Below are 12,365 nucleotides of genomic sequence, written 5' to 3' on the forward strand. Positions count from 1 at the left end.
TTAGATAATTTAAACTAAGAATATTTAGTGTATTAATAATGTTTATAATTGCTATTACTGTGTTACACCCAGGCATGGACGGGTGGCAGACAGTTTAGTATGTTATGCCAGCCATGGACAGACGTCTGACATTCTGTCGCTTTATTTAAAGATTAGTCCAGTGGATCGACTGGAGTTCATCAAGAACCGGAGACAGTGATTGTTAAGAGTACATTTCGCACAAACATTACGAAGTTTCTATTTACAACTTGGTAATTGACCAAGCAGTTTGTTACTCTGATTAATTACTTTCACCTTCAAAAACTCAGCTTGGTGTTATTTTAGACAAATTAAGTAGATAGGACTGGCGAGTTTTAAATTACCTGTTCTTATAAAAAAAAAAACGTCTGCTTCTTGTACAGTGCCTTTAACAGAGTACAACAATATGTCACAAACCATATTACATTTACTGCATAAACTCAAACTACACTGCGCAGAGTAAAAGCGGGTGCTTTCATTTGAATTAGCAATATGAAATCGATTAGAAGTAAGATGGAGATATAACCAGTTGACAACAGAGAAGATCTCAAGATAAGGAACCCCCAAGAGGGTTGACAGTCCGAGTCAGGCAGAAAGACCCCTGTCATGGCCTAGGCTGGCCACCTGGGTCCTCCTGGGCGTTCGGTCATGTTAAAAGTTTTTTCGAAGTCACATTGAAATAGTCTCTTCTAACGCACAGGTTGTATTTTCTGCATCCTGCAAGCTGCATGTCTTCATTTTACTTACATAAATGAGATATTTCAGTTTTTGATTTTTAATAAACATGTTTTCACTTCGTCATTATGGGTTAATGAATGTAAACTTACGGGCAAAAATGTCAAATTTGTCCATCTTCAATTAAATACGTATATGTAACCGACTCTAATCTGCTTTTTCCTGCGTTGTGTAAATGATTGTCACGTAGGGTTAGAACACACGTTTTTATTTTCCTCTTCCAGTAAATCTTTGCAAAACAAAAGGAAAGAAGTAAAGCGTCACATACACGTCTTCTTCTCTCTGCCTATTAGATAGTAAATAAATCGATTATAAATTATTAACACAAAGTAAATAAGAAAAAAAATGTAAAAATTTCGGGAAAGAAACTGAAAGCACAACCTACCCCTTCAGCGTCCACCGCGCTTCTGGCGTTAGAACCAAAAACGTGGTGCATGCCGGTTGTGAGGTGTGACGCTAATTAACGCTCGTGCTACAACAGATTATATTGTTCATATACTACAAACTATTTACAGGGATCAACATTTTTGGGGAAGTTCATAACAAAAAAAAAATAAATAAAATTATAGATAGCATTTTACACTTTGCTACATATACAACACAAAAATGTGTGTAGAAAGTGAAGGGGTCTGAATACGAGTACATCCTGAGTCCTCTGTAGCTTGCTGTGGGCACACCATGTCAATTTTTTCTGCACGGTGCTTACATACTGGTGCCACCTAGTGGAGGCACTCTACGTATGAATGTCTAAGCCAGCACTGTCAAGCTCACATCCTGGAGGGTTGCAATGGCTGCAGGTTGTCCTTCCAGCCACTTCCCAATTATTACCCAATTGTTGCAATTGTTGCACCGACATCTTGTGCCTTCATTTTAATTGGCTTGCTTTTTAAGACTCAGAACTCTTTCTTTAAGCATCTTCTTCTGAGGTCTCACACTCAGCTCATGGAGAGCCTCCATTGTCAATTAGAAGCCAATTCTTGCTGTTTATGAACTCCTTTATTTAACTCTATGGCTTGTTAAGTGCCCTCATTCTACCAACACCGGCCATTTTGAATATGCTTGTTTTGGAGAGCTCCATCAAATGTCTTCTTGATCAGAACAGATCCCTGTTTCTCAAACCTTCACAAAGTTCTTTTCAAATATATGGACCAAACGATTCAAGTGGGAGAAGTTAGCTGATCATCCGTTATCTCCTTTTGCATCTCATTATTGTTTAGCTTCTGGTTAAGGAAACAAAGAAACTATTGAGAGTTGTCATTCTGAAAAAAAGGCACTTCGGTTAAAATGACGGCAAAATTAATCTGCTCCATTAGCAGTTGTTAATGGTTAATAATTAGGAAAAAACTGAAAACCTGCAGGCTTTGCAGCCCTCTGGGATCTGAGTTTGACAGCCCGGTCTACGCTGAATTTCACCAAGAGCTGCTGAATATTTGGCTTTCTTTAGACTCCATAGTCTCATTACTGAACAGACTTCATCTTCTGAGAATGGGTGATCGACTTTCAGGAAAGCCCATGCTGCAGCTTCCCCATTTAGCCTCAGTTTCCGTGTGCCAATCGAGCAAACTAAAGTTGAAAGGCCCAACATTTACACTTATATTGGCGACTTAGAAACGAGGTCAACATAATTAAGGAAACATCATTCTGGGGGGCTGTTTGGGAACGGGTATTACAGGACACGGTGACAAAATTGATCATCACGAGAGAGTTGAGTTAGAAGACCCTAACAACTAACATCAGTTAGAGAGAACTTCTAGAACAAGAGAGGCTTTGAAACACTGTAATCACAGTGAGGAAGTCAGTAGTTTGGATGGAGGTGGGCAACTCATTCGCCCAGCTGGAGCTACACGTGAAAAGAGTCTGGATTGAGATATGATGTCACACAGTGGTGGCATCATCAGATGCCATTCTTTAGCAGACCTGAGTAGCCAAGATAGAGCAGAGCATAAACACTATGTAGATACCACATGGGCTGGACCAGCATTGTAGCCAGAGCCTTACCTGGATGGGAGGCTCCTAGATAGCAGACAGGCATCCCGACCAGGAAAGAAAGAGGAACCAGACCATGGCCAGAACAGATAGACAGAACAGTCCACCAGAAGTGGAAGAGGTCGCTGGGGACTTTGTGTTCCCCTCAGTCACTAAGTGGCAGCAGAACTCCATGATGTTGTCCATTCGAGAACCAGCAGGGAATGCTTGGAGATGTATTCTGGCAATACAGCCCTGCTGAGGACTATGGTTGCCGCAAGGGGGCGCTGTCGGGAGATGCACTCCCCAATTTATAGGACTTCCGTGTGACCCAGAAGTATTCTTGGATCCGTAATAAAAGGGACCGCACCCCCTTATCCAAGCGAGTCGGAGCTGGGAGGACGTGGAGCAACACTCAACTGGAGGAGAGCATTGCGGTGGTGAGAAGAAGAGAGGTATTGTGGAGAGAAAGGGAACCCGTGCTTGTGTTACTTTTGGAGGATTTTTATAAATAAACCTTCCATTATTTGAACCCGGGACTTGTTGTGATCGTGTTTGGAGGTTTGGGGCTCACTGACGCCCCTGGTTCCATCACACGTAGTGTTCAAAAGTTTGTGGTCACCGAGAAATTTTCCTGTTTTAGATAGAAATTGATAACCTTTTATTAATATTAAGATACCAATGTATTTAATTAAAATATAGCAAAGATGTTACTAGTGTGTAAAATGGATATTACTTACTGCTTGAAATAACTGATTTGTAATCGGTTATTCGCTCATGGCTATGATTAAAGCTGGGTTTTAGTGGAGATAAAGCTCCCTAATTTTAATAAATAACAAATTTATATTCAATAAATAAATCGTATATATTCATTAGTAAATAAAGTAGGGTAGTGCTCTTCCCATAGAAGATGTTTCTGTTGGTTACATACATGTGCCAGATGTGCTACTGATTACAGGACATTTGAACTGTTGACAGTCACACTCAGGGGTCTAGGTTTTGGATAACTATTGAGTGTGCCTTCTTGGTGTTTCTTTATAATATGTCTTTCCTCCTCACAGTCATCATGTTCATCTCAGGAGAAGCTGCACCAGCTCCCGTTCCAGCCCACGGCGGACGAGTTGCACTTCCTCACCAAACACTTCAGCTCAGAGAGTATCACAGATGAAGAGGGGCGACGATCACCAGCCATGCGCCCGCGCTCTCGCAGCCTCAGGTGAGTGGAATGGTTGTATTGGTGAGATCTGATGGCCCCTTTCCTTTATATTTACTAAAGACAAAGCAGCACAGGAATAGCCTCAGAACGACAATGTTAACATCCTGGAGTGGCCAAGTCACAGTCTAGAGGTCAGATTTTTAAACCTTGTGTATTCAACTGTCCATGTAAAAGTCATGATATAAAAAAAGAAAATCTGATGGGGGAGAATGTAGTATGTGTATCTAAGGCAACTCTGACCCATCCATATGCAACATCTCAGAGAAAGTGGGAAATCAGGACCCCTTGATAAAAGAGGGAAATGCAGCCAGATCAGCTAAATGGCGACCAGTATCATATCATCATGTGTGATGACATGAACAACACGTTAAACCTCAAAACTGATGAATGTGAAGTACATATTCTGTTTTAGTTCTGTTTCAAGAGGGCCAGAGCGTATTTGCACTGAAGCACTTCCTTGGGTTCTTCCTCCCTTTATATTGACTGCCTATTGTCACATCTCAGGATTAGAAATCAATGAAATCCCTTGTTGTCAAAACTCTATCTATCTATCTATCTATCTATCTATCTATCTATCTATCTATCTATCTATCTATCTATCTATCTATCTATCTATCTATCTATCTATTGTATAGTGCCTTTCACTCTATCTGTCTGTCTGTGTGTCTGTCTTTATTATATAGTGTCTGTTTGTCTATCCATCTATATTTATTATATAGTGCCTTTCATATCTATCTATCTATCTATCTATCTTTATTATATAGTGTCTGTCTGTCTATCCATCTATATTTATTATATAGTGCCTTTCATATCTATCTATCTATCTATCTATCTTTATTATATAGTGTCTGTCTGTCTATCCATCTATATTTATTATATAGTGCCTTTCATATCTATCTATCTGTCTGTCTGTCTGTCTGTCTGTCTGTCTGTCTGTCTGTCATGTGTGATGCCCTCTCTGTGAACAGAAAGCTGTAAATCTCATGCCCTGCAGTCTATTCATATCCTAATGGTGTGACATAACATTTACTTGTTTGACGCTTCTTGAGACTTTGCTAAAGGTCATATATGAAGGTTACAAGCTTCTATTGAATGTTGAGTTTTTTTGTCTCTGATGATGATAGACTTTTGTAAGCCGATTAAGGCTCCAAAAAGCCTTTGTCTTGGAACTGTGTGCTAAGTTTGAACCTAGCATTAGGAAAATAGACTGCCTGAAGTCTACTTTATCATATGCTGGTTGTAACAATGGCTGGCGTTTTGGCAGCAGGCATCTACCAGAGGAGTCTGGCTGACAGGTCAGGAATATCTCAGACAAGCTTCATCCCCAACATCCGTGCTGTGCTGGAAGCCATAAATGACTGACAATGCATTACATTCAGTTTCTATATGGTATGGGTGTTTGTGCCAACATTAAAAGCAGTTTGTAGCAGTGAACTGTTCCCCCAATCTAATCGGGGAAACTGACTGCACTCATATTGCAATAAGGTCACCAAGAGAAAATGATGCTGCTTTTCTTAACTATAAGCAGTTACAGTCCATTAATGCACAAGTCACCAGTGATGCCAAGATGAAGCTGACAAACATTGTGGCTTGGTGTGCTGGGTCAAACCAAGAGTCATTCATTTTGAGGTCAAGTAGCGTTGGCAGAGGACTTGCTGATGATGCTGCATGTGATGGCTGGTTGTTAGTAAAGTAACTGGCAGGACCCTCAGTGTTTCATGTGGCCTGCACTCTTCATTGTAACAGCAGTCACGTCATTACATGAGCCAGGTGATAGTGGCTACTCACTCAGACGCTGGTTTCTTGTGCCTATCCCAGCCCCGAGTGTGCAGAGGAGTGGCACTACAATGCCATACATGCTTGGCACACTCAGTTGAGGACTCTTTGAATGCAGGTGGCTTTGTCTGGATACACCAGGGGGGTTAGCATAGTCCTTTTTATATAGTGGTTCCAGGGTGGCAACCAGGCAGAATTTGAAGTGTACTGATGTTCACACATTTACACGATGATTATATTTTATAAAGATAAATTACGTGTAAATGAGAGTACATCAGGTTTTATATATTTTATATTTTTTTTTGTTTGCCAGGCACATTTTCCTGTTTTTTTGGTGCACACATACTTTCACGCTTGAGTCCACACAGAGTTTTATAAATGAAAGTCCAGATCTCAATCCAATGGAGAATTTGTGGGTGGACTTGAGAAAGGCCGTTCACTTATGACCCCTTGACACCTGACAGAGCCTGAGCGAGTTTTGCAAAGAAAACTGGAGAAAAATGGCAGAGCTGACAGAGAGCGGCCTGTGCACAGAGACTCGAGGCTGTCATGACTGCCATCTGCTATGTACTTGACTTGAAGGAGGTGAATTCTTAGGGGATCAATTATTTTGTGATTTTTATTTAGACTTCATTTAGATCACTTTGCAGGGGTCTGTTTTCTTTTTGACGTTGGGGAGTCCTTTTCTGTTTTTCTGTTGTCTGTCCAAAAAGCCAAATTAAACCCACTGTGACGCATTATTTTAGAACAATAAAACGTGAAAACTTCTTTTGTCTAGGCATTGTGTCTCATCTGCTTCTGCTCCGTCACGCTGTCTTATTATGTGACCCCCTTATTGTGCTACATTGGTGTGCCACAGAGGCTACACTTGACCCTCCATTCCATTTTCGCAGAGCACGGCTTGGAGGCCATGAGTTTAATGAAACCTCTAGGGCAGGTGCTGTTCCAGGTGTCCCAAATGGGGCTGCGGCCCACATCACCCAGCAGCTAATTGCCTCTGCTGCTTCGCCAGCCATTTCATAAGCGCGGACAGGCGAGTCGCGGTTAAACAAGCTGTCACTTGGACGTTGGCAAGCCCGTTAGTCTCAGAGTGCTGCTGTGCAGGCGCCGCCAGAGCGTGTAGTCTCAGGGGGTTTGTGCTTCGTTGGTCTGACCCGTAACCTGCACTTTTAATACGACCGAACAAGTCAATTCATGGCTCTGTGGACACCACCCTGTGTAGCCGGTATGGTGCCCTTCATCAGACACACTCCGCTTTCAGCGTATTGCTAAGCTTATGGCTGCTCCTTACACTTGTCTGCCTGACTTGTGCTTGTTGTGCTCAGTGGTAGAATCCTGTATGGAATGGTGGGTGCCCATCTGCCAATCTAAGCTCCTGCTGGTGCTGGTCTGCTTTCCAGCATTGACCATCTCCAGAATCTTTTACTGAAGCCTGGTGCCCTGGAGTTCAGCTCTAGTCATTCTACGTGGTTTTGTTCCTTCCATTTTATAAATCTTTGTGGACTCTTTGGGTAATGACTGTCTTACAGGGTGGATTTGTTTTTGTTTTCTCTCCTTTCAGTTACAATCTGAATTCACCTCTGTCACCTGACATTTCACAGGACCTTCTGGCTGCAGTGTTGCTGCCGTTCAGTCCATTGGCCTTTTATACTGGTTACTCCTTTTTGGAGGTACGCTACTTGGTAAAAGGTTTGCGGACACCTGACCATCACAACCATATGAGCTCGATGGACATCCCATTCTAAAACTAATGGCCGTTAGTATGCAGTGGCTTTCCCTGTAGTAGCCTCCATTCTTATTTTGCTGTGTGTCTGTGGGAGTTTGTGCCCATTTAGTCAAAAGAGCGTTTGTGAGGTCAGGTAGGGCGATGGCCGAGAGGACCTGACTTACATTTGGTGTTCCAGTTCATCACAAATGTGTTCAGTAAGGTTGGCAGGGGTGGACTGGCCAGTTGGGCATTTGGGCAATGCCCGGTGGGCCTCGGACTCTGGTCTGGTCATGGGCCGGCCGTTTCATGAAATAAATTTTCATTTTCGAGTCTAATTATCTGTCCGCTGCTGCGATTTCTATAGTCCTATATATAATATACCGTATCACGTCATCAAGTTGTTTTAATTGTCACTACACAAGGTTGCAGCGAAAAATTTGGTCACAACTGCCTTTTGCCAATTTGTGTTTCGGTACCGCTACATTTCGGTTAGCATTTTTGCAATTTATTTTATCTCATATCTAGTATTTAAGCTCTTCGGTACTAATGATTAGTTTAGATTTTGTATGTACTACATTTTAGAATAAGCGTTTAAATTGAGGAAGCGGATTCTCTCCCCTCTTTTTTTTTTTTCTGTTCATTTATTCATTTATCCATTTATTTATTTTTACTTTTTCAAATTTTTACTCTGTTGGCCTAACTCTCTTTCTCATTTGATTTGTTTCAAGCCTAGTTTTGTTCAACTTTCTTGTGTGGAATATTATTTCATTTTAATAAAATCAATAAAATGTTTAAAAAAAAAAAAAAAGAAATTTGACTAGTGGCAAAGATGGCATCCTATTAGAGCGCCTTGTTTAAAGTCATTGAGCTTTTCAGTACAAGCCACTGTTTGCTTGAGTAACAATGTGGGCAGCAGAAGCACCAGGAGGGCTGCCCACATACTTCAGAAATCTCCATATGCGAGGACTGGTCAAAATGGGCTCTTTAGTGCCACCTTTCTCAGGAAGTCCCTGTCCTTTGAGGACTGATTGAGATCATCGATGTTAGGTAGAATGTCTAGAAGGGGCTGGCTGGGTGGTCTCGTGGCCTCTGAACCCCTGCAAATTTTATTTATTTATTTTTTTCTCTCCGGCCGTCTGGAGTTTCTTTTTGTTTTTTCTCTCCTCCCTGGCCATCGGACTTTACTTTTATTCTATATTAATTAGTGTTACCTAATTTTATTTTTTATATTTTGTGTTTTTTTCTCTTTCTTCATCCTGTAAAGCACTTTGAGCTCCATCATCATTTGTATGAAAATGTGCTCTAGAAATAAATGTTGTCCTTGTATGTTTTCATCGCACACTGCTTTGGCCGATTTTTACAGTCGGGTATCTGGAGAGAGTTGGCCATTTCTGGCTGCCAGCAATGCCATGCTGAGCATTTTGATATTCAGAGGATCGCTGCCTTACAGCTGTGTGACAAATGTGGCTGTGCACTGCTTATGAGGGAGACGGGCAATTACAATTTAGGCTAGAAATCTAATTTTAAATTGAAGAGAATGAAACTCCCTGGCAATGGGTTGCAAGCTGCCATTCATTGCTGTCCAGTGTTTGATTGCGGGCCACATGCTTGTTGGCGAGAAAAGAAATGAAGAGTGAGCTGCCGTGCAGGCGCTCAATTAGACGTGTAATTGTCTTGCCAAGCTGTGTCTCATGACCTAATGCATTACCTCATCCCCCCCGACCGCCACCTCACCTCACCTGATGACTAACACACCATCACTGTTGATCACATGCATGATGAAACTTGTCTGAAACATTTGGAAATGTCATCGTGCTGCTGGGCCCTTTCAACACGCTTTTTGGCTCGAAGCTGCCTTCACATGTGCCCTAAATACCAACAGCGTGCAGCAAGACAAGCCGCTGCCTCACACATCAATACTGCTTTTGAGTATTGAGGTGTCAAATGTGGATACTCGGCCCACCTGCACATCTTGGGTGGTCTACTACCGAGCAGCCCCTTTAGATGGGTGTGTTGTCAATTTTATAATCACTTGTGTCTTCCATTCTCTGAAGTTTGATGCGGTCATTTAAACACCGGGTCGCCATCAGGCTGCTTTACCTGACTTGAGGGTCATCTACAGTGCAGAAAGTATTCACAGCGCTTCATCACTTTTTCCACATTTTATGTTACAGCCTTATTCCAAAATGGATTAAATTCATTTTTATCCTCAGAATTCTACACAACACCCCATAATGACAACGTGAAAAAAGTTTATTTGAGGTTTTTACAAATTTATTAAAAATAAAAAAACTGAGAAATCACATGAACATAAGTATTCACAGCCTTTGCTCAATACTTTGTCGATGCACCTTTGGCAGCAATTCCAGCCTCAAGTCTTTTTGAATATGATGCCACAAGCTTGGCACACCTATCCTTGGCCAGTTTCGCCCATTCCTCTTGGCAGCACCTCTCAAGCTCCATCAGGTTGGATGGGAAGCATCGGTGCACAGCCATTTTAAGATCTCTCCAGAGATGTTCAATCAGATTCAAGTCTGGGCTCTGGCTGGGCCACTCAAGGACATTCACAGAGTTGTCCTGAAGCCACTCCTTTGATATCTTGGCTGTGTGCTGAGGGTTGTTGTCCTGCTGAAAGATGAACCGTCGCCCCAGTCTGAGGTCAAGAGCGCTCTGGAGCAGGTTTTCATCCAGGATGTCTCTGTACATTGCTGCAGTCCTCTTTCCCTTTATCCTGACTAGTCTCCCAGTTCCTGATGCTGCCACCACCATGCTTCACAGTAGGGATGGTATTGGTCTGGTGACGAGCGGTGCCTGGTTTCCTCCAAACGTGACGCCTGGCATTCACACCAAAGAGTTCAATCTTTGTCTCATCAGACCAGAGAATTTTGTTTCTCATGGTCTGAGAGTCCTTCAGGTGCCTTTTGGCAAACTCCAGGTGGGCTGCCATGTGCCTTTTACTAAGGAGTGACTTCCATCTGGCCACTCTACCATACAGGCCTGATTGGTGGATTGCTGCAGAGATGGTTGTCCTTCTGGAAGGTTCTCCTCTCTCCACAGAGGACCTCTGGAGCTCTGACAGAGTGACCATCTGGCTCTTGGTCACCTCCCTGACTAAGGCCCTTCTCCCCCGATCACTCAGTTTAGATGGCCGGCCAGCTCTAGGAAGAGTCCTGATGGTTTCGAACTTCTTCCACTTACAGATGATGGAGGCCACTGTGCTCATTGGGACCTTCAAAGCAGCAGATATGTTTCTGTAACCTTCCCCAGATTTGTGCCTCGAGACAATCCTGTCTCGGAGGTCTACAGACAATTCATTTGACTTCATGCTTGGTTTGTGCTCTGACATGAACTGTCAACTGTGGGACCTTCTATAGACAGGTGTGTGCCTTTCAAATCAGGTCCAGTCAACTGAATTGACCACAGGTGGACTCCAATGAAGCTGCAGAAACATCTCAAGGATGATCGGGGAAAACAGGATGCACCTGAGCTCAATTTGGAGCTTTATGGCAAGGGCTGTGAATACTTATGTACATGTGCTTTCTCAGTTTTTTTATTTTTAATAAATTTGCAAAAATCTCAAGTAAACTTTTTTCACGTTGTCATTATGGGATGTTTTGTGTAGAATTCTGAGGAATGTGGAAAAAGTGATGCGCTGTGAATACTTTCTGGATGCACTGTATATTCTCTGCTCCTAATGGGGGCTACGCTGGCTGTTTGTAGGGATTCAAGTGTACTGTGCCTATAGAAGTGACTTATTTCAGGGGTCCATCGAAGTGTGTCCAAAATGCTGAAATTCCCTTCTCTTGTTTCCATTGCAGCCCTGGCCGCTCACCCATTTCCTTCGACCATGAGATTGTGATGATGAACCATGTCTATAAGGAAAGGTTCCCCAAGGTAAGTGTAACCCACCTTGTAGCGCGGTGCTGTTTACTTAGAGCTCATTGGTTCCTATAAGAGCTGCTCCCCAAACTGTGTGGTCAGCAACGTATTCAAAATCCTGCAGACTGTGTTATTTAGGGCCTCTTTTGCAGGTCTTGCAAGCTGTCACATGCGCACAAAAAGAAAATCACTACCATCCAGAAAAATTCAGCCTGCTCGATACAAGGCCAGTCACTTCAGAGACATATTTTTCTAGTATCAAATTATAGAAATGCTAACTAGGAGCAGGCGGTTTAGGTCAGTTGACAACACTAAGCTGTCTCCAGTTTAGGGGTGTGTGTGTGAATGTGACTTGTGATGGGCTACAGTCCTTGGCAGGGTTTTCCTCCACCCTTGGCCTATTGCTGCTGTGATGGGCTCCAGCACCCCACACCCTTGAACTGGATGAAGTGGGTTTAAGTATGTACTGTATGTATGATGTAGGGCCTTTTCTTGACATTTTGGGGGGTTGTCTTTGTTGGAGGTACCACTTCTCCACTCATCTGATGACCACATGCATGCCCGTATATCATAGCCTTAAAAGGGCCTTCCTATGCTGACTCAAGACCCCAAAATGGCCAAGGAGACCAAAACTATTTATTTTAACAAAAGGCATGATAAACACAGAATGACCTACTGCTTCTTTGACCCAATAAACACTGGCATTACCCTATATGCCTGGTATGGGTGGCTGACCCATCATACCTCCCACTTGTTTCTCAGACCCTCTTTCTGTCAGTTTCCATCTCCGACAAGGTGAGTTTTTGCCAACACCATTCCTGCTGACCCTAAAGTCAGTCAGGAGTTTAAATTGCAGTATCATATCATTTTTATACATACGTTCCACCGAAAGAGAAGCCATTGAAACAACGACTCGTCTCCAGGACTCTCAGCAAATCTACTCTTGCATTCTGCTCTGTACTTGTCATATTACTGTTGTACTCTCGGATTGTGTTGAGGATCACTTGTGTTCTGTTCTGTGGATTGTGTTGTATTTATCCCTCCGTTTTGACACCCACTGCACTGCAC

General features: G+C 42.7%; 1 protein-coding gene across 5 annotated transcripts in view; it reads left to right on the forward strand.

The window, feature by feature from the left end:
• mast2 (microtubule associated serine/threonine kinase 2) overlaps nt 1–12,365 on the forward strand; it is a 457,031-nt gene that overhangs the window by 348,500 nt on the left and 96,166 nt on the right. For all 5 annotated transcript variants that reach the window (XM_039735193.1, XM_039735194.1, XM_039735196.1 and 2 more), the window contains 2 exons: nt 3,780–3,934; nt 11,237–11,312. In XM_039735193.1, the coding sequence (XP_039591127.1) occupies nt 3,780–3,934; nt 11,237–11,312 (231 nt within the window). The remainder of the gene's footprint in view (nt 1–3,779; nt 3,935–11,236; nt 11,313–12,365) is intronic.

The sequence above is a fragment of the Polypterus senegalus genome, chromosome 14 (assembly GCF_016835505.1).
Source record: "Polypterus senegalus isolate Bchr_013 chromosome 14, ASM1683550v1, whole genome shotgun sequence".
Lineage (NCBI taxonomy): Eukaryota > Metazoa > Chordata > Cladistia > Polypteriformes > Polypteridae > Polypterus > Polypterus senegalus.